The sequence below is a fragment of the Malus domestica genome, chromosome 01, assembly GCF_042453785.1.
Source record: "Malus domestica chromosome 01, GDT2T_hap1".
Taxonomy (NCBI): Eukaryota; Viridiplantae; Streptophyta; class Magnoliopsida; order Rosales; family Rosaceae; genus Malus; species Malus domestica.
The window spans coordinates 15,757,249-15,779,719 of NC_091661.1; the positions used below are offsets into that span (position 1 = coordinate 15,757,249).

General features: G+C 36.0%; 2 protein-coding genes across 13 annotated transcripts; one reads left to right on the plus strand and one right to left on the minus strand.

Annotated features, from left to right (window-relative positions):
- Nucleotides 1-2,831: 2,831 nt before the first annotated feature.
- On the plus strand, nucleotides 2,832-7,195 carry LOC103428547 (F-box protein At4g00755-like). The gene is made up of 6 exons (XM_008366664.4): nucleotides 2,832-3,074; nucleotides 3,666-3,851; nucleotides 4,146-4,565; nucleotides 4,656-4,819; nucleotides 5,194-5,312; nucleotides 6,668-7,195. The coding sequence occupies exons 2-6, from the start codon at nucleotides 3,725-3,727 to the stop codon at nucleotides 6,936-6,938; spliced, it is 1,101 nt and encodes a 366-aa protein (XP_008364886.2). The 5' UTR covers nucleotides 2,832-3,074; nucleotides 3,666-3,724; the 3' UTR covers nucleotides 6,939-7,195.
- An 861-nt stretch (nucleotides 7,196-8,056) lies between these two features.
- LOC114820645 (peroxisomal membrane protein 11D-like) lies at nucleotides 8,057-11,989 on the minus strand. 12 transcript variants are annotated; one of them, XM_029091815.2, is made up of 10 exons: nucleotides 11,769-11,897; nucleotides 11,658-11,681; nucleotides 11,370-11,477; nucleotides 10,417-10,617; nucleotides 9,154-9,228; nucleotides 8,998-9,072; nucleotides 8,822-8,902; nucleotides 8,646-8,720; nucleotides 8,369-8,542; nucleotides 8,057-8,258 (listed from the first exon to the last, which is right to left on the minus strand). In XM_029091815.2, exons 4-10 carry the CDS (start codon nucleotides 10,606-10,608, stop codon nucleotides 8,223-8,225), a joined length of 708 nt encoding a protein of 235 aa, XP_028947648.1. In that variant the 5' UTR covers nucleotides 10,609-10,617; nucleotides 11,370-11,477; nucleotides 11,658-11,681; nucleotides 11,769-11,897; the 3' UTR covers nucleotides 8,057-8,222. The 12 variants fall into 12 exon arrangements, with proteins under 12 accessions (XP_028947648.1, XP_070672408.1, XP_028947595.1 ...); XM_070816307.1 differs by having other exon boundaries at nucleotides 11,284-11,477; XM_029091762.2 differs by having other exon boundaries at nucleotides 11,370-11,482; nucleotides 11,769-11,895.
- Nucleotides 11,990-22,471: the final 10,482 nt, after the last annotated feature.

Here is a 22,471-nt window from a genome sequence, read left to right on the forward strand (position 1 = left end):
CTTCATCGGTTAAAGATACCACCCCTGGATGAAGGAAAAGTACTTCCAGAGAAGATGTCATATCTACATATGAGACAGATAAGGCAAGTGAAAATGATACCACACTTCGGTATTTAGAAGTTTCCTGATTACTCAATGGCTTGGATCTTGCAAGTCCCCAACTGAGGACCTTCCATCACTCGGGAACTTAAAGGAGCACTGTTTGTACCATACTTGACCAATCCCAAAACTACTGAGCACCGGTCAACGTTATACCGTCAAGGACCCATAAGAGTTTCCTTCCAACCAGGAGGCCAATCACAGCGCGACACGTGTCGACATCAGAAGCCAATCATAGCGCGACATGTGTCAACATCAGAAGCCAATCACAACACGACACGTGTCAATGTCAGAATGAAATTAGAAACTCTCTTCTATAAATAGAGATCATGCTCTCACAATATTTCCTAATGTCATTTGTACTAAATCATTTACTAGTACTCACTAAAGGAGAGCTTGAACCAATGTACTTGTGTAAACCCTTCACAATTAATGAGAATTCCTCTACTCCGTGGACGTAGCCAATCTGGGTGAACCACGTACATCTTGCTTCCCTATCTCTATTCATTTACATATTTATCCACATTAATGACCGGAGCAATATAGCGAATGTCACAAACTTAACACTTTCTGTTGTACCAAAGTCCTCATTGATTTTGTGCATCAACAAAGTCTCCAGCCAACAGACTCTATTGGCCGAAGACTTGGGGGACTACATTATGTACAATATATTGGGCCTCAACTGGGCCTTATGAAAAATACTCGGGGGACTTAACCCACCACTTATGTACTGAGGAGCAAGCATTTATTCTATAAAAGGGACTCCCTCACTTTCATTAGAAAGCACCCATTATTCATGTATTGAGGAGCGAACCTTTATTCTATAAAAGGGACTCCCTCACCTTCAACGCCACAAGCCGAGCCAACCAAGGCAACATAAGCCACGAGCCTCGCAGCCTCGCAGCATGTGCTACTTCTAGTTGAACATCATTTCAGATGAGCACCGCCTCATATCGAGCATCAGTTCAAGACAACATCTAGTTACTTCAGCCCACACATGGACTGAATTTCAAGTCTCTAGCCAAAAGACTCTTTTGACTGAAGACTTGGGGGACTATTGTTTGTACCATACTTAGGGCCTCTGTATTTAGATCTCGTACAAATACTCGGGGGACTTAAATGTAATTATGTAATAAAGGAAGGAGCAAATATGTAATAAGTGAGGAGCCCTTATTCTATAAAAGGACTCTTCATTCTCTTCATAAAAGGAGGCTAATTCTTAAGCCTAACCCCTCATCCTCTCAAGGCTCTCTGACTCTCAAAAGCTCTCTCCATCTCTCTCCCTCACAAACAGAGAAATACAATATCAGTGTGGACGTAGCCCAAATATTGGTGTGAACCACGATACATCTTGTGTCATTTACATTTCTTGCAGATTCACGGTCGGATTTACGTTGTTCCAAGACCTCCGGTTTTGTGCATCAACATAGAGTATAGGAACTAATGAAGGTACTAAAGAAACAAGAACAACTACTACTAATTCATCACCTAAAATATTTCCGAAAATCAAAAACTAAGAAATAAGTGTTTAATTAAAGACAAAGTGGATTCAAAACTGTCTTTCATTCTAAGGCATAACTTGTATCCATGCAGTTCATATTCGCTTGGAGTTCGCTCCTATAAATATAGCCATCCTTACCCCTAGTGTCAATCCAACAAGCCTCTATTCATTCTATTTTATCATCAGTCCAATCACTGCTCACATTTTTTTTAAATCAACGAATGGATCTCTTTACTTGTATGAATCAAATGTCTTGTATTTCTTGAAAAAGTGATTCAATTGATGATGCACGCACACTAAAAGTCAATTGAATGTATGATTTCTTGGTTCAATTCTCCACCTTAACGACAGAAAAAAAAAAAAGTGTAGCATTTTTATACATTTAAACGTGAACTAAAAAAATCATGCACGCACAATAACAGTCAATTCAATGTAAAATCAATGAAAACTTGTATAACATATACATTGAATAACTAAGCAAGCAAATACTTATGATGAAAAAAAATTGTTTGCTTATTTACTAGAAAGTATTTGCTTGCCATATTTCAATCGTAAATAAACAATTATATTATGTAATTTTTGTTTTGGATATTCATAAAATTTTCTCAATTCCTCCTATCATCTCACTTCATCATTTTCTATTCTTCATTTCATATATTTTCTATTTCTAGCACAAAAAATAAAATAAAAAAATAAAAATTATAAGCAAAAATTCATTTTTTTAACAAACGATGTTATTTACATTAAAGAAGAAGAGGTAGGCTTAGCCTCATAATAGACTAGCAATAATATGGTTCAAATTCGTCTTTACCGAAATCGAACCTAATAGCTGTCACTTATAAGTGAAGATCATCAAGAATAGCATCATTGTTATTATCAAGTGGTAGAACAACTCATTTTAGATTTAAAATACCTTTGGTTATTATTGATTCTTCAATTTGTGCAATAAAAAAGAACACACACCTTGCAAAATTAATTAAAAAAACGGATTTAATTATATGGGATGAAGATCATAAACATTACTTTGAAGCTTTAGATAAATCACTTTCTGATATTTTGTCACATACAAAAAAACAATATCCCCTTTGATGGCAAACCTCTTTTATTGGTGGTGATACGATTAAACCTTAATAATGAAGAACTGCACGATGAGGCCTAGACCAGAAAAAGCCCGGACCCACTTACGAAAATAAAAACAGCGAATGACTGGAATCCAATCCACTCCATTTTAAATTAAGATGAGAAAGAGGCTTAAGCACAAAAAAATTAAAAAAATTAAAAAAGTTATTATTTAAGGGGTCCTAAAATAAGTAAAAAGAATCCCGAAACAATCAATTACACGCCATCTCTATCAGGCGCTCACCAACACTCTCTCTCTCTCTCTCTCTCTCGCTCACCTTCTCTGCCCATCCCAATCTTTTTTCCCTTCTAGGGATTCGGGCATTCCAGAGACACTTTTGCTCTTCAACAGAAGGTCAGAATTCGGTGGTTTCTTCCTACTCTCCTCCTTCTCTTTGCGCGCTTTCGACTTTCTGAAAAGATAAAATCGCTCCAATTTTCTAGTTTTTCTCTGTTCTACTTTTACTCACTTTTCACCCGCAGCTCCCTTCAATTTCCTCGATTTGTTTCAACTTTCCAACATATCAATTTGCAATTACGAATTCTGGTTTCAAGATTCAATCTTTTTTTCTAGACAGTAATTGATGTGAAATTATAATAAAATATGATTTTTTTATTTTATTTTCCGTATACACACCAATATCTTAATCACCATCGCCATCTTCGACACTAAATTACAGTCGTGGATGTGAAATTGGATGCCATGCATGACAGGAGTGTGATCAATTTGATTGGTTTTTCTAATGGCGTTTCTTAATTTTGCTTAATTTTAGCTTTTGCTGTTAGATTGTTGTTTCGATAGACTTATAGCTTATGTTGTTTCCTTATACATGGCAGAATCTGCATGACTTATGAATTGCTTTACTCTTTTTTTGTTTTGTTTTTTTCTTCTTTCAATTATCATTATGTAGTGTATTGATGATGGTCACTTGCCATCTGAAATCAGGTCTTGAGGCTCGCAAGGCACCCGGGGTTCGTTTATTATATATCTCTTAGTTAGTTGATATGGTTCCTTGTATGGATTTCTTGAACTGGCTTGAACCTGACATGTCCTTCAAGGTCCTAACTTGTTTGGATGATCCATCTGATCTTTTTCGCGTTGGTTCTGTCTCACGCTCTTGGCGTCATTTTGGTGAGTTGAATCGGTTTCATATATTCGGTTTCTTTTTTAAGTTTACTAATGTGCAAGTCCAATTGTGATTATGTGTAGCTTAGTGTTTAAGTCTAGGAAAGATATAAAGTTGATTTTTATTGTTGTTTTCACCTAAGTGCTTATATTTAAGTTGTTTGTAGGTGGTGAGTAGCATGCGCTTGTCGTCTTTGCTCTCCATCAGTATTGTGTATATGGATTGATTCCTTTATTAATATTATATCTCCTGTATTACTAAACGAGACTGAAGAGTTTGTAACCTTTAATGTTTTTCAGTGATAGAACATGGTCTTTGTAAAAAGCTGTGCTTGAGAATGTTCCCTCAGTTATCTAGAGTTGCTGGTGTGGTTGAGTTAAACAGCCCCGACGCAGAAGAGTTTGCAGAAGTTGGATCTAGCAATTCAAAGGAATTGGAAACCTTGGAAAGGGAGCATAGGGTCTATGCTTTTTTATCTCGTGGTTTTATATCTTTTGATGTTAGGAGTTCTATTTCCAATGCAATCAGTGCTTCCAGCACTGACAATCATCCGGAAGAAAGCATTCACAATACTCTACAACCAAGAGACCTGGTCGGACGGAGAGCTTCGTATTGGTCGAGTAAAGGCCAAAGCGACCCCGCAGTGCCTGAGTTTCTGATATACAAGTTGGTGTCTGATTTGGTTGTAATTAATGAAATCAGCATACATCCTTTCCAAGGCAAGTGTTTGAATTTCCAAATTGTTTTTGCCATTCTTTTATCCTTTAAATTTCTCTGATTGGGGTCTCTTTGTCTTTTCCCATTTGCAGCTTTTTTCCAGGCAGGTTTCCCAATATATTCAACCAATGCTGTGCGATTTCGAATGGGTCATGTCAAATCCCCTGTGGTTGTAGAGGTTGATTCAAAGGGTGACTCATGTCATGAAAACAAGTTTGTATGGACCTACACTTCAGAAGTGTTCCGAATGACTCAGGTGTGTTCCACCTGATCTGTACTTCTCAACTGCCTTTCTGCATTTGCATCTTATTTGTTGTGAAATGGTTCCTTTAATACTAATGCTCTCTCCTTTTGGGAGGAAGAAATGACGTACTCCTAATGTTTCCACTAATTTATAAAGAAACTTTTAAGCGTAGAAAATGGGCCATTAAATTCATACTACAAGGACAAACTGCAAATTCTGGATATTCTAGACATTTTTACAGTATAGAAATCAGATATTCTGGATTTGAAGTCTTAGATTAGGACTTGTATCATATTTGATGCAGCTCTGAAATGTTAGAATTTCAAGTTTATGATTGACTAGATACTTGACTTAAATAAGCTAATATATGGCATCCTTACAAACAGGAGAACCGCTTGCAGACATTTAAGCTTCCAGAACCAGTTCTTTGCATAGGTGGAATTCTGCAGATTGAGCTTCTGGGTAGAGTTCAGAGACAAGAAATGGACGGATTGTTCTATATATGGTTAGTTTTGCGTTTGTTTTCTTAAAGAGTTATTACCATCCCCCAAATGCTCACCCCAATGACTTGTTGATTTGTTAATGACCATCTTGATGAAATTATTTAACAGGACAAACTTAAAGAGAGAACTAAGTAATATTATAGAAATGTTACTAGTGTTTTTCTACCGGAATCATGTTGCAATTGTTTTAATTACAAATTTATGTTGCGACTCCATTCCTTTTATTGGTCCAATACTTGTCTTTGACTGTGAGGCACATTAAGCCTGTGATAATACTGATTGAGTAATGTTACATAGAATAAGAGATTATGGGATGGGAAACACTGGTGGTGGTAATAGCATCACTTTTTTTCTGTCAGTTGGATATTTGGCTTTAAAATTTTATTGTAGTAAGCCAGCAAAATGATAAAGTTCGCATGGTTCGATTTTTTTATTATAGTAGACCAATTCCCCTACATTAAGAAATTGCTTGTAGATTCTTAAAAAGGTGATATGAATTGGCAGGATAAGTTGAATAACTTTTGTTGGAATGGTGAAAATGAATTGGATTTAGTTGTTTTGATATGCAGGATGGGAAACTGAAATATTTATACATGTGAACTCTTTTCTGTATCTTGTCTTTAGAACAACAATTACTTTCGTTTTCTTTGTTTTAGCTTCAGTTGATCAGTGATGCTTGCTTGTTCTACTATGTGCATGTCTTTGTGCCTGGGTTTGTTGATGCCTGATGATATATTATCTGAGGAAACATGTTTGCTTTTCTATGCATTTCTTCAATTATTTTTCATTAGCGCAATGGCGTTCTAGGATTCATATAGCCGACCCCACTTAGTGGGAAAAGGCTTTGTTGTTGTTGTTGTTGTGGTCTGTATATTCTCTTTTTAGTGTTTAGAAATGTACTATTTGACTCTGATCATGTTATGATCTGATATTTCTGTTAATAAGAAAGACAAATCCCGCCAGGTGCCAGTATCGTGTATCTCAAAGCCTCACACCCTCTTTTGATTTTTATTCTTTGGTGGTCAATCGTCTGTTGATGTACTGGAATTTGACAAACGTAGAACAATATAGAGGGAAAGAGCAGGATTTGGAAGATTTTAGGATCACTAGGCCAAGTAGATGTTTTTGCTGTCATGACATGTGGGTTTTGGGATTGGGACATGGCAATCTAAAACTTTTGTAGATGGAAGCATTACCCCAGGAAAGGGAATTCCTTGATGAGATAGATGAGCGAGAAGGAATTAAAATTTTGTTTGTTTTGACTTGCTGGTTCGATCACCCATTTTGTTATGGCAGAGTGTTATTTTGCATGTTTTCTAATTTTGTGCGCATTATTGGAATCTATTGCATGCTGCAGTGTGTGTCATGTTGAAGTCAAAGGGAAGCCATTATCGCCTGCATTTGGTGTTGAAATTCATGAACCATCTGGGGAGTTTGTGTTGAAGAACGATGTGCAGGCCAAGTTGCACAACCAACCCGTCGAGAATGAGTCCGTTGTTATCTCCACTGTTAATTTGGAGAATATGAGAGACGACATGTTGCCAGTTGTGAATTTGAATGTAGAAGGTATTGCGGAGGAATATGAATGGGAGGAAGAGGAGGGATCTGATGAAGAGTATTTCCTCTAATTGTATGTGAAGAGTTGCGGTTTTTTCATTGATTGTCTCTAAACCGTAGCTTCTATCCTCTCGTTGAATTGGACTTCCGCTCGTCGGGGGCTAGTTTTCTCGAGTGTATTAGCCCTGGCATAGTGAGAGTGATAATGTCATAAACAGTTGCTGCAGAGTTATATTTGAGGTGTTGAAACAGTGATAATATCTGCTAAATGCAAGTTTTAGCTGCTTGTATATTTGAGGTGTTTGAATATTTAAGAACTCTCTCATCATGTTTTTGGTGTATATTTCATTGTTTGAGAATTGAAAATAGGGGTTTTTTATTTGAACTCTAAAACCCGTCTAGAACCTGAAATTATGGGTGGGTTCAGTTTCGTTCGGTTTGATTTTTTGCCGAAACTGTAAACCAAACCGAAGTCACTGTTCTGTTCGGTTCGGTTTTACTCGAATAGAGCAATACTTCCAGTTAAACTAGGGATGTTTGTTGAACCCCATTCAATTTTACTCGAAAACGTTCAGATTTCAGAATTTTCTAATTAGAAATAGATCTTCCAATCAAACTTGCACCTTTGATGAAACAAATTCGGATCAACATCGAAACACAGAAAACATGAAGAAAGGTTTTGAATACAGAAAACACAACCACCTCCAAACAACGCTACAGACCGACCCTCACCTTCACCCTCTTCCCGCTCATCTCCCTCTCTTTGTAATCTACGCTGCCAGCGTCGATCAAGTCCCACCTTCAGCTGGGCGTCGATATGTGTTCTCCGCGAGTGCCGATTCAACTCGGCCGTAGCTCCACGTAGTTGTTGCTACGCGGAAAGGGTAGGGGAGTTGCCGGTTTTGGATGGTGCCTACAACCGCGAGGGAGGAGATGGGGAAGTCGAGAACCAAATAAAATCTTTTGATTCTGAAAAACCTGTTTTCAATTCCTTTTAAGTTGTTTTTAAGAATGACTAAAGGTTTTTAGTTGAATACCAAACAGGCCATAAGCATCCCGTAAATACACCGATTGAGACGTGTTTAACCGGAAATAAAAAGTAATGCTGCTGATAACGTAAACCCTAACGAAAGCATGCTGCTGAGGTTTCAGCAAATACAATTGTCAAACGACTACTTCGTTATCCATGTAAATGAAAAAACATATATTATTTAATTTATTACTATTGCACAGAGCATTATGGACGTTAACGAAGTAATGGTGAAGGTGTTCAAATTGCTCAAACGTTTGCACTAACAAATACTACAATTATAATACGGACACTGATGCACAACGAGCAAACAGGACTTCGATCTTTAGGGTACCTTGGACTTCACCGGTGCTGGGAGCAACTGTGTCACAGAAGCAAAGGAGACTCAGTAAAAAACAAAAGGAAAAACGCCTTTGGATCCGTTGCATATTCATAACAACAAATGTTCATGGAAGAAACTAGTATAAAAACCTGATAACATGAGATCAGAGAAGTAGTAAATCCCAAGGCTCCGGTAACACGAGGAGTAACTTTCTTAGGTGCCAACTGAAGCAACCCAACTGCTACCACTGTGTCCAATGCTGCTTTAACCAGGGCCAGCGATCTCTCATTTGACTTCTTGAGTTTAGCACGGTATTGTTCATTCTGCAGTCACAAAGCCACACGAAAATTGTAAAGAACGTCGCATTCTGAACCATCACGACTTATTTTATGGTCATAGCATTTACAAGGTATGAGGTCAACATACTTGATACTTCTCACTGTTCTTCAGATCCTTCTCTAACTTTTTAAGTTGTCCAGAAATCCTTCCTATCTCCCCAAGCTGATTTAGGAAGCAATTAGAATACATTTTTCATGCCATGTATCTCTCGGAAAAAAAACAATATGTACTAGTAAGGGAAGCATAGTTAGGGAGCAACGAACCTCAACCAAAGTGGTACAAATTGAGGATCCCATCCAACAGAAAAGAGAGATCTGGCCAATCAGATCAGCACGTTCCTTGTTCTATAGCAAACACAATTTCTAAACTTTTACCCCACAAATTGCCACAGAACCCAATAGAGAACAATTGTATGGAAAAAGTATGTGATCATACATACCTTATAGATACCTGTTCTACCGAGCCAGACAATTTGATCAAGAAACAGAAATGTTGACAGCAATGCATTTTTGGACTGTAAAGCATCAGTTTAGATTGTCATTAAAAAAAAAAATGAAGAATCTCGTTTCTAGTTGGAAGTAGATTATATGCATACCTTTCCTAGCAGAACAAGCGGAAGAGGAGTTCCTGGAGCAGTTGGACTAATAAGACCATGCAGATCATTGATGAACTGGAACCAAGCAGACAATTCTTAAAACGTTCAAGAATAGAAAGGCTTGAAATTCAAGTTCTATGACATATTTCACTTAGAAAACTAGGGTGTACCACAAAAATTTGGTTCAAATTCGCCTTTGGCAAGAATCGAAATTAAATCCTCTCACTTCCAAGTGAAGAGGAATACCACTAGAGACTGTAAAACTAAGTGGCAAGATTCTGAGAGATTTTAATTCTTTAAAAAAATATCTAGGGGTATTCAATCAGGATTTTAAGTGATTCTTTGAAATTCAACATGTATTTACTTAGGGTTTTAAGACAGTATATTAAAATCCTTAAAACTCCTGATGTATTAAATTAGGATTTTAAAGAAGTTTATAACATTCATGTGTATTCAATAAGGAATTTATTTTAAAGAACTTTAAAAAGTTGAGAAATTTGAGAGAATTGGCGAGATTCCATAGTATGAATTTTAAGCATTCACAAATCTCACATTTCCCCCTGAGATTTTGAGGGAATTGAATCAATTACATGGAAGCTCTACAAATTATAAATCTATGGATTTCAATGGAATTATAAATCTATGGATTTTTAAGGAGTTTAATTGATTTGTAGAGATTCATGTACAGTTTTGATTTATTTCCCTCGAAATCTCATGGGGAGAGATGAGATTTGTGAATTCTTAAAATACACTAGGAAATCTCTCCAATTCCCTCTAATTCCTCAATTTTTTTTTCAAATTCTTTAAAATCAAATTCTAATTGAATACACCTGGAACGTCATAAACTTATTTAAAATCTTAATTGCATACATCCAGATTTCTAAGGATTTTAATAAACTATATTAAAATCTTGATTGAATACCTATTGAATTTCAGAGAATCACTTAAAATCCTGACTGAATACCTCTAGATTCATTAAAAGAATTAAAATCCCTCAAAATCTCAATTGAATACCCCTTAATTAAACTCCATCAAAATCCATGGATTCATAAATCCATTAAAATCCCTCAAAATCTCAATTGAATACACCCCCTAAAGGTCCTCCTACTAAGCATAGAGAGAGGATAAAAAATACTTAAGGAAGGCCTCATGGGAGGCCTTATCCCTTTTTCCCTCTGGTTCTTCCAAAAAATTAAAAGGAGCATATAGCCACAAAGAATGTTTTAAACAATAATAAAGGGCATATGTAACACAAATCCTAACCTTGAAAAGGCGAAAAACTTTTCTTGCCAAGCTAGTTGATTTGTCAACATTTTGGGCAGTTCCAGGTTCTCCATTACTCAAGAATTTTGAACCATACTGTATTGCCCTGCATATCTTGTCTCTGGCCTCAGCCTTGTTCAGGTACAGAACTGCAAGAGCAAGTTCGGCTCTAGCTGCATCTAGTGTAGTCATCTTTTATGCCTGGACGTAAGGAAAGAAATACAAGTAAAGTGTAATATGAAACAAGTTTGGGAAGCAACTGATAGCATGGAAATCAACACAGTAAAATGGTATGTAAAGAATACACATATACAACACATTAATTTTCCCAAAATAATTATTCTAACCATTAGTCAAGAAATCAGTTTCTTTAATTTTCAATTAAGTTATGACATAAAAAGAAATAAGCCAACTATTCGTTGATATACTTGTGATTTCTAACCCCGAGTTCAATCTGGTTACGAAAGTAAGTATTCATCCCCACCATCTGAAAAACTCTATAAATTTTGCACAAGCTTTTTAAGGCGCATATAAGAACTGTAAATAATCATACAGATTCATTACAAAGAGATCAAAAAACCGTATTGACTATACACAATTTTCAGCTTTTCTGCTTGGCAGTCTAACAAAAAGCTCTAAATCTTGCAAACTAGTCTATCCACTATGAATATACAATACAGTCAATACCCCTTTCAGATGAATTCTAGCCAAGCGCGCACAGGCACAAACACATACAAATACTTTAATTAGCATCTAACAACTATAATTTTGTATTGTTCAACTTCCTTAATTATTCAGAAGCAAACAATTGCCGTGACAAAGAAAGCAAAACGATTCACTAATCATATACAATATCTATCTTTTTACCTTGTCAATCCAAAATTTTGCAATAATATTCTGTAGTCTACCCAGCTGAACTCTCGCTCCAACACACACAGAGACACATAATTTACCTTGTCAATCCAAATTTTGCAATAATATTCTGTAGTCTACCCAGCTGAACTCTCGCTCCAACACGCACAGACACGCACATAATTTAACAGCAATCAATTTTCTTTTTCCTTCACTTTCCGCAGCTCGTGAGCAATCAATAACAATATCAAATCAACGAAATGAACAAAATTAAGAAATACCCAATAACCCAAATCAAAACCCACCAGCCAAATCATCAAAACTAAAAAAAATCACAAAAATAAATAAATAAAGATTAAAGCTTGAGATTCAGATCAGAGTGTGTGTACCTAAAGCTGTGTTCTTTCTGGTTCCTAGAGTGCAGGATGACAATCAAAGGTCTATAATTTGTGATAATCCATCTATAAATCCAGAAAGTAAGAGAGAGAGAGAGAGAGTACCGAAGAGAGTGCCAAGGAAATGACCTCGAAAACAGCAAAAACTGGAAAGGGGTAACCTTTGGACTGCTGGTTTAGAGAGAGACTGTTGGTTTTTTTTTTTTTGTGTTTGATAGGCCGTGATAAATTGATAATGGCTTGTTTGGTCCTCAGCTTTCCGATATGTACAAACAAAATACTATGTTCATTTCTTTAATAAAATATTCATATATCTTAAAACACATGTCATCATCATGGATTGCATTTTGCTTTTGCACCCATTCTCCCCTCTCTATTTTATTTCTATTTCTGTATCGTTTTAATTTATTTAATGTTATTGAAAGAACATTTATTTTAGTTTTTTTTTTCAAGGTATCAATTTTTCTATAATTTATTTATTTATATTTCTTTTTTTTTCCTTGTGGTGAAAAAATCGTAAAAATACTTTGTATTCAAATTTTGTTTAGTTTATCTATGTGAATATTTTAGACATTGAAGTTTGTTAAATCACAACGTTCAAATAATAATCCAATCATCAATTTTCATGTTATTTAGTTTTACAAATTTTGTCTACAAATTTAGTTTACCTAACATTATTCATAAAAAATAAAAATAAAGAAACTACTGGGTATTATGAATTTTTCCACCACATAAATAATCACAAGGATGATCCAGAGATAATACCAAGTTATAAATTAGTTCAGCTGTCAACAATGTGATCAAACTTACAACCCCTAACTATCTTATATTCCAAGTCAATCATTTTGAAAATTCTATGGTGCTACCAAGTATCTTATATTCTAATATTTTTAATTGTTACATTTTGTATCTTTGACTAAAGATTTAACGGTTAAAAATTCAAATATACTAGAAAATATATGCATGTTATTGAAAATATATTAAGTGTTTTATTCAAAGCATTTGAATACATCAAAAATATTGGAATAACCTACATTATTCTGTATTTATACGTAAAGCACATGAAATTGGGATGGTCCCAAAATATTGATGTGCTTTCATATTGATGTGCTTTCACACTTGAACGGTTGAACCTGGTTCTAGATTTTCAGTCCCCCTCATTTCGTTGCTTAATAATTGGAATCATTCAGTCATATAATAGTTATTATCCAGAAAATAGAAGAACTTTGTTTCTCATTTAAACTCTAAATATGTATTGACAAAATTAATCGAACAATTAAATATTTTTTGATTTGGTTGGTTTTTTGCAAACTTGATCTTTAAGGAGTGATTTAGAAAGTAAACGATTCCAATCATCAAGCAACACTGCAGAGTAAGAATTAGAGTCGAGAAGGTAGAATGATATAATTGAAGCGAAAAGATTGCTAACGTTGAAAATAAGTCTCTCATGTATTATTATTGAACAATGAAATTTTGACTTACCATCTATGTTGTAATTAGTTTTTTGTCACTATGTAATTGAATTTGAAGTCTTACACTTGACAGACGTGGTTGGCAATGATGACACATATTTATGATAAATTTTTTTATACAATTTAATATTGACAAATTGGACCAAAAAAGAGGAATAATATTGAGGAAGAAGAGTCGAACTCGAAATCTCGAATGCAGGAGCTCAATGCTCTTAAGGAGTTGCAAACTCTTTGCATACATTTAGGATAAGTTTAATGTCTAATTGTAATTTGAGATGATTTTATCTAACTTTGGACTTCAATGCTTAATTGTATTAAGCACAAATGAAAGTTATTCGTGCAAAACGAGAGAGAGAGAGAGAGAGAGAGAGAGAGAGAGAGAGAGAGAGAGAGAGAATACGTATTAGATAAAGGTTTCAGATTGCTTGATTGGTTTTTCATTTTTCTTGGCAAATTTTTTTTAATCAAAAAATTCATTTGCTGTGTTGTTTAAACTTTATCTAGTTTTCTTGTTCTGGTGGTGATGTATTGAGATGGAGCATTGGACGTTTGTGGCACTACATGTGAACATTGAACGTTTGGATGCAACCACACTTGGAATTAAACTCCATTTCAGCCTTTTGAAGTATTTCCTCCTCACCATCTTATTTTCATTTCTTTGGTTCCTCCTTTTTATTTTGAGATATTTGCTGATATTTTCTTTAAATTTGTAAGGAGCTGTCAAATTTTCCCATGAATTTTAATTTTACCAATTACCTTCTTTACTTTTATAATTGACCAATTTCTCTCCAAAACTTTAATTTTAGTGAACTACGACCCAAACTTTTATAATTGGTCAATTTCGCTACCAAGATTTAGTTTTGTAATTGCAAAAGGTAATTTTATCCCTACTGTGGATACCATATTATTTTTTTTTCCTTCTTCTTCTCTTCCGCTAGTTCACTCCGTACACTTTTTATTTGAGTTTTAGGGTTTAGAGGGAATGTGACGACCCGTCCCAAATTATTATATATATTTTCTCTCCTAGTGTGTAAAGTGACAATATTGCCCTTGTTGGCTTAGTGACGTGGATGTATATGCGGTTCTATTTTATATTTATTACTATCCTTGTCTACCAATTATTTTAGTTTCTATCCTCCCTAGCCAATAGATATTTTCATTCTTTTGGACCAATTAAAAACTACTCTCTCTCTCTTCTTTGCCAATCAGAACTAATCTCTTTCTCTCTCTCTCTCCTTCTCGCACCTTCTTCTTACACCCGAGGCACCCACCACAGCACAACCATCACCAAATCGGCACAGATTGAACTTATAAATACAACCATCAAACTTATCTCGACTTCACGAATCTAGTCGTACCAATTATTTGGGATTTTGACAAGTTTTAACCCTTGGACTCGTGAACGCCGACTCGGTAGTGCTTGGGTCGTCGTGATCGTGGCCGAGTTACGAGACTTTAAGCCTCGAGAAAACATCTACGCAACTCCATGGAGACCCTAGAGTAAGTTTGGAGTAAAGTTGACGTTGAAACAAGTGAGTTTGAGAAGTTTTGGTTTTGGCTAGAACTTTCGAGAGATTTTCAAGCCGATTTTAGTTTGATTTTGGACTTTTAAGAGGTACAAAGTTGTTCTACTCCTCAAGGGCTTTAAATCCATATAAATTTCATGGATTTTGGTTAAGAAATGACAAAGTTATGAAGATCTGAAAATTTTCTAGAAATCCGGCATAAGGATGTCCCGAAGACAGCATTTCGAACTCGTTATAGTCATTACGAGTTTCTGGTGATCCCATTCGGTGTTAACAAACGCTCCAGCAACTTTTACGGATTTGATGAATTGAGTATTCCGCTCGTACCTTGACACGTTTGTCATTGTCTTTATCGATGATATTTTGGTATATTCTAAATCAAAGGCGGAGCATACTAGACATCTCACTTTAGTTATGAAGAAGTTGAGGGAACATCAGTTGTATGCTAAATTTAGTAAATGTCAATTTTGGCTGGATCAAGTGTCGTTCTTAGGACACGTGATATCAGCCTAGGGTATTCTTGTAGACCCTCAGAAAGTAGCTGCAATAGAGAATTGGGAACAACATCGTACTGTCACATAAGTACATAAATTTCTTGGTCTAGCCGGCTACTATCAACGTTTTGTGAAAGATTTCTCAGTTATAGCTCTGCCATTGACGAGGTTAACCCCGAAATGGAGTTAAATTTGAGTGGAGTGATGATTGTGAGTGAAGTTTTCAGCAACTGAAGTATTGTCTCACTCATGTACCTGTGTTGGCACTTCCGGATGATAATGGGAACTTTGAGATTTATAGTGATGCTTCTTTGAATGGTTTGGGCTGTGTATTAATGCAGCATGGTAGAGTAATCGCGTATGCCTCACGACAACTAAAGCCCCACAAAATGAATTATCTCACTCATGATCTTAGTAGCCGTTATTATCTTTGCATTGGAGGCATTATTTGTACGGGGAAACGTGTAGGATCTTCACCGACCATAAAAGCCTCAAATACATTTTTACTCAGAAAGATCTTAATCTCAAGCAGTGGAGATGGGTTGAGTTGCTCAGTGATTATAACTGCACGATTGAGTATCATCTTGGTCGTGCAAACTCCGTATTTGATGTTTTAAGTAAGAAATCCTAGGGTCGACTCAACACACTTTATGCACGCAGTGTTCCACTCTTGACGGAGTCACATTAGATGAAGATTACCAAGGAGCTCTACTTGCTAATTTTCAAGTTAGGCCAATTTTGCTGGATCGTGTACTTGAAGCTCAGGCGAATGATCCGGAATCTTAGGAGTTAATACAAGCAGTGTCTAAAGGGAAAAAGAAGAACCTCAGGATTCAAAGACCTGATGGTATGCTTATGCAGGGTGATCAGATGTAGGTACTGGACATAGCAGAATTAAACAAAGATATACTTGATGAAGCACATATTTCGGCCTATGCAATGCATCATGGGAGTACCAAGATGTATCACACCATTCGACCTTTCTATTATTGGCCTGGTATGAAAAGAGAAATCATAGAATATGTAAGTTGTTGTGCGGTTTGTCAGCAAGTCAAGGCAGAAAGGAAGAAACCTTTTAGGTTATTACAGCCACTTCCCCGTACCTCAATGGAAATGAGAAGATATTACCATGGACTTCATGTACAAATTACCTCGTACGCAGAATGGTTATGATGGTAATTGGGTGATAGTTGATCGACTCACCAAGTTAGCACACTTCATACCCGGTTGAGAAAATTACTAGTTGAGTCAATTGGCAGAACGGTTCATTTCAGAAATTGTCAAATATCATGGTGTTCTGGTTAGTATTATTTCTGATCAGGATCCCAGGTTCACTTCTAAATTTTGGGTAGCTTTCCAAAAAGCCCTCGGTACGAGATTGCTCTACAGCACGACTTATCACCCTCAGACGGATAGACAATCTGATAGAACTATTTAGACGCTAGAAAATATGCTGAGATCCTCAGTTTTGCAATTTGGCGACGTTTGGCATAAGCGTTTAGCTTTGATCCAGGTTGCTTATAATAACAGTTATCATTCTAGCATTGGCATGTCACCTTTTGAGGCGCTTTATGGTAAACTATGCCGTACCCCGTTATGTTGGTCTTAAGTTGGTGAAAGAGTGCTAGTGGGCCTTAAGATTGTGGATAAGACCACGCAAAATATTCAGGTGATTAAAGCTAACCTAAAAGCAGCCCAGGATCGATAGAAAAGTATTGCCGATAAACATGCCACTAACAGAGTATATAAAGTTGGCGATTGGGTGTTTCTAAAGTTATCTCTGTGGAAATGCGTGGTACGGTTCGGTAAACAAGGTAAGTTAAGTCCTCAGTATATTGGACTGTATCAGATCACTGAGCGAGTTGGTGAAGTTGCCTACAAGCTTAAGCTACCTCCAGAGTTATCAAAGGTACATGACGTTTTCCATGTGTCTATGCTTCATCACTATGTCTCTGATCCATCGCATATAATTCCTCCTCAGCCACTAGAGATTAATTTGGATTTGACCTACGATGAGGAGCCGGGGACGATTTTGGATTGGAAAGATAAGGTTATCCAGAACAAGAATGTTCATATGGTGAAAGTTTTATGGAGGAACCATTCAATTGAGGAGGCTACCTGGGAAACTAAATAGGGTATGCTATCCACGTCTATTTTATGGTTATTAATGTGTTGTTGATGTGTAGGAATTTCAGGGACGAAATTTTCTTAAGGGGGGTAGACTGTGACGACCCGTCCCAAATTATTATATATATTTTCTCCTCTAGTGTGTAAAGTGACAATATTGCCCTTATTGGCTTAGTGATGTGGATGTATATGCAATTCTATATTATTTTTATTACTATCCTTGTCTACCAATTATTTTAGTTTCTGTCTTCCCTAGCCAATATATATTTTCTTTCTTTTGGACCAATTAAAAACTACTCTCTCTCTCTCTCTCTCTTTTCTGCCAATCAGAACTGATCTCTTTCTCTCTCTCATTCTCGCACCTTCTTCTCTGTTCTTCTTACACCTGAGGCACCCACCACAGCGCAACCATCACCAAATTGTCATAGATTGAACTTATAAATACCACCATCAAACTTATCTCGACTTCACGAATCTAGCCATACAAATTATTTAGGGTTTTGACGAGTTTTAACCCGTGGACTCGTGAATGCCGACTCGGTGGTTCTTGGGTCGTCGTGATGGTGGCTGAGTTATGAGACTTTAAGGCTCGAGAAAACATCTACACAACTCCACAGAGACCCTAGAGTAAGTTTGGAGTGAAGTTGACGTTGGAACAAGTGAGTTCGATAAGTTTCAGTTTTGGCTTGAACTTTTAAGGGATTTTCAAGCCAATTTTAGTTTGATTTTGGACTTTTAAGAGGTACGAACTTGTTCTACTCCTCAAGGGCTTTAAATCCATATAAATTTCATGGATTTTGGTTAAGAAATGACAAAGTTATGAAGATCTAAAAATTTTCCAGAAATCCGGCGATTTTTTTCCAGAAACCAGCGAACCAAATAGTGACGGACGACAAAGGTGACCAGAAAAGAAAGCGAATATTCAGTCAAAGTTATTATGACGGCGTCAGGTAACACTGTTAACTCTGTAAGTTGAATTAACGGTATATTCCGTCAATTTGGACGGAATATTCTTGGATTCCGTTAGGCACTGGCTGCGTGTGGGGGCACGTCTGGCCGTGCCTTGGTCGGCGCATGGCGGCACGTCCGAGGTCCAAAATGTTTTGTAAAAATATGGGGGTGTTTGTGTTGTTGAATATATCACGTTAGTATATTCAAACACCCCATTTGAGCAATGTATGAGGAATTAATTCTAGGCTTTGTTTATGTGCTATTGAATTAACGTTAAATTAGTTATATCGCATGTAGGTGAGACGTACCCCGAGGACAAGTGTGGACAAGCGAAGCAAAGGGGCTACGATCCTGCTACTTATCAGTGAGTGGGCTTTTGTTTTCTATATATATATATATATATGCTTTACGATTTCCAAAAACATTTTAAAATGAATTTATGCCTTGTATGCCATGTCTATACCGCTTATTACTATATTGTTGCATTAGTATGAATTGTGAATTATACTATTTGATGCTGAGGAGGCTCAGGTAAGCTTGAGGTGAGTTAGCATGTGATTGGTCATGTTGCATTGCATATTGCTATGCATTTATGCATTTAGAGCTTATTATGTTGCACCCCGGTGTTAGTACTCATGCCCGGGGCCAGTGCACAGCTTTCACATGATTGTTCACCTCCCGCACCGCACGTTCACCTTGGATCCAAGTTTGGTGGTAGCCTGTCGTGCAAGCCACAATAGGTGGTTCTGACTCGTAGGTGACCGGCGATCTATTGCACAACTTTCATGTGATCGTAGCACTTGAGCGTACTTATTTACACCTAGCCTGTCATACAGGTCACATTAGGTGACTCCGAGTCGTGTGCAAACATATGTTGATGAGCTATAGATCCAGTCATATAGGTCACGTTAGGTGAATCCGACTGACCTACTACTTTATATTGGTTTCACACCTAGCTTACATCTTTTAGTGCTGAAATATTATGACATGGCATACTTCAGTTTTCGCTGGCATTGTGCATTGGTTTTTCGTACCTATGTAGTAGTATTATCTGGAAACTATACGGGTTTTACGAAGAGGGGTTATTATGTTCATAAAGCTAAATATATTTTCAAATGCTTTGTTTTTGCCCACTCACCTTTCTGTTTTGTGCCATTCCAAGTTTTAGGTACCTGATCATCTTTGGTGGCTCACAAAGACTACACGGCAGTTCTAACATTTCCACAAATAAAAGTAGGGATCTTCTCCCTATTTGTATAATTAGTACTTAGTTAGTTCGATTGCACTTTCGTTTTACCTATGCTCTGATGTGCGTGTATCTTATATTTGATCACTTTCATACACTTACATAGTATCTCTAGTTAAATAAGTTTTGTTTTGGTTTTTAATTATTCACATTTCTTTTATTAGTATCACTTATGTTGCGCACTTGGCTACGTCACCCTCACATGACAGCCAGCATGCCTCGACTCCAGTCGGTGTGTGTCAGAGAAAGTTAAAATTCAGGCGAGAAATTGGCCAATTATAAAAGTTAAGGATCTAGTTGACTAAAATTAAAGTTCAAGTTCAGGGTGAAAACTTGCGGTAGCTTCTTACAAGTTCCTTTTTTTGGGGGGGGGGGGGTGTTGGGAAATCGGCCAATACCTCTTTTATTTTTTGCAGTAGTTCTCCACCCCGTATTCTTAACCATAAATCTTTTATGAAAGAGAACATTTTAGCAATTTCCCTAAGTTTGGTTCTTGTTTCACTTTGTTTTTTGTTTTTTCAGTTTCGTTCTGACTTCTAGGAGGCCCCAAATGTTTAGGAATGAAGAGAACAATGACACCAAACTGTCAAATTTAAAATCCCAAAAGTTACGTAAGTTTGAACATAAACATAATAAAGACTAAGAACTTTCTCTTAATAATAGTATAGATTGTTGTAGACCTAATTTACTCAATTATATTTAGGGCTAGAGAGTGGGGGCCAGCGGCAAGATATGTGTTTGTGAAGTGTGTGTTATATCATCATATTATGCTTTTATTCATAGCAGTAGGGAAGGTTAAATTATTGTCCTAATAGGATTACAACTCTAATAAAATAATATTTAACCCTAAGGAATATTCCAAGGTATCTCTAGATACATCAGTATTTACACAATCACATTCTTAATCTAATAGGAATGCAACATAGATAAGATAATCAAATGATTATTAGTTGTTTTTCTTTTAATAACATTGTAGCTAGGCATATTAGATTTGAGATGCATTTCATAAACAATTTATTCGAAAATGTAGAAAATAACATAAACAAGGGAACATCCTCTTGATAGTTTAGAAATACTAAAATAAATAAATACATAAATAAATAAAATCAGGTTGCTCAAAATTATTTTACAAAATATAATCAGATGCTGAAGTAGTTGTGCTAGCATGATGCAAATAATGATGGGGTTGGCCCGTTGGGTGCACTTTAGTTATCAAATATAACAAACCATATCTTCCATGATGTCATGTTTGTTTCTCTCATCTTTTCTGTGCATGCAAGATGCAACCACAACTAAAACCTCAGAGACAAATTTTGGAGTTTATATTTTCCCACTAATAAGCTGATCTTTGGCAGAATTCTTAACCACTAGAATTGGAAATTGAGTATAAAGTTCAACTACAAAATTAAGTTAAGGAACAACTTCTTTATAAACTAGTCGATTGTTAAAAGCGTTTTCATTAGCGTTTAATAGAAATAGTTCAAAAACATTTATCGGGTTGCAATGTAAATTTTTGTTCTCTAGAAAGATGTACAATTGTATTTCTGTAGTATTATAATGTGAGCATCTATTCGAAAACTAAATGGCAACATGAGGAAGATGTTCGTGATTTTTAAATTATTAGACAATTCATACTCTCAACGCTTAGCATTTGATTTGAAGAATGTCCCTAAACATGCTTCTTAGTAAAAGTGTGTGAAGACCTGCATTTAAAAACCTACATATTTATTTCAAAGTTATTTTCATATAAAATATAGAATTTTTTAGTATTGAGATTCTTTTAGTTGATTTATATACATATAAGTTTATAATGTATCTATGTATGTTGGCCCTTGCTCCTTACTCTTTGCAACAAAATTTATTGTTTGACAATATATATATATATATATATATATATATATATAATAATTGAATATTAATCCAATTTTGAGTTAGATTGACGTCTCTCTTCCTTCTTCCTGGAATTCCTACAGACTACTCATTGGAATGTAAGAGTTGAAGAAATGTGTTGAATGGCACTCATCACTCACTTGGAAACCTTCTTATTATTATGTTACGATTATTTATATTAATATTACATCTGATTATTGTTTGATAAATTATTTGGATGTGAGTGCCAATTCTGAATGTGAATTGGATTCCAATGATGTTTTCTGGATGATTACTTAATTATGTTTGTTATGTAAGTAATGAATTGGGATACTTGTGAACTACTCATGTGTAGGAAATGGTTGTTGGTTTATTTGAGAAGGGGAGTTTGGAATTATGGTAGTGACTAGGGTTTTTTTTGTAGTTAAAGCGGCTCAACTTTTGGTCAGGTCTCAGGTCAACTTAAAGTGTACATGATATTTATTCGGTAATTTAGGACTGGTGATGAAGAGTTAGGCAAGACAACTAACAAAAGAGAGGTTTCAAAAGGGGGTTAGTTCATATAGTTGGTAGTTGAGTATTCTAGATCACCATTATAGTAGTAAAATGCATGGTATGGGACATGCAGGTGTTGTTGTTTAATTATACAAATTAACGGGAGTGGAGAAGGTGTTTTGCATTGCTTTCATGCATATTATTTTGTCCGTATATTTAACTACTTCTTTGATAATTGAAATTTGTCAGTTATAACCAATGAAGGTTGGTCAGAGTGGAAGGGGCTCTGGTCGCTTAAGCAAGTGGTCTCGGTTTCGAGCCCTTGTGGATGCAGAAAACTTTCTTGGGAGAGGTCCCCGCATATGCGCCCGACAGTACCTCGAAGGATTAGTCCTGGGCTTTGCCTGGGGATACCTTGGGAAACCTAAAAAATTTGTCAGTTATATGTATATGAAGGTTTCAGTCCTACTAAGCTTTTTAAGCTCACCCTAACTAAATTTTGCAAGCATACAAACTAGGCAACTGAAGAAGGTAGACGTGATGAGATCAAATTAGATAGGAGACTGGAATTTTCTTTTATCATTGTAAGAATAGGAATTTTATTATTACTTGTAGCCTTATAATAAAT

Excerpts from the sequence above, each read along its gene's own strand:
- LOC103428547 (XM_008366664.4), top strand. The coding sequence starts at position 3,725 with ATGGTTCCTTGTATGGATTTCTTGAACTGGCTTGAACCTGACATGTCC. Across the intron at positions 3,852-4,145 it reads ACGCTCTTGGCGTCATTTTG|TGATAGAACATGGTCTTTGT; the intron begins GTGAGTTGAATC and ends AATGTTTTTCAG. Across the intron at positions 4,566-4,655 it reads CAGCATACATCCTTTCCAAG|CTTTTTTCCAGGCAGGTTTC; the intron begins GCAAGTGTTTGA and ends TCCCATTTGCAG.
- LOC114820645 (XM_029091724.2), bottom strand. The coding sequence starts at position 10,608 with ATGACTACACTAGATGCAGCTAGAGCCGAACTTGCTCTTGCAGTTCTG. Across the intron at positions 8,903-8,997 it reads GTAGAACAGGTATCTATAAG|AACAAGGAACGTGCTGATCT; the intron begins GTATGTATGATC and ends TGTTTGCTATAG. Across the intron at positions 8,543-8,645 it reads AGAACAGTGAGAAGTATCAA|AATGAACAATACCGTGCTAA; the intron begins GTATGTTGACCT and ends TTGTGACTGCAG.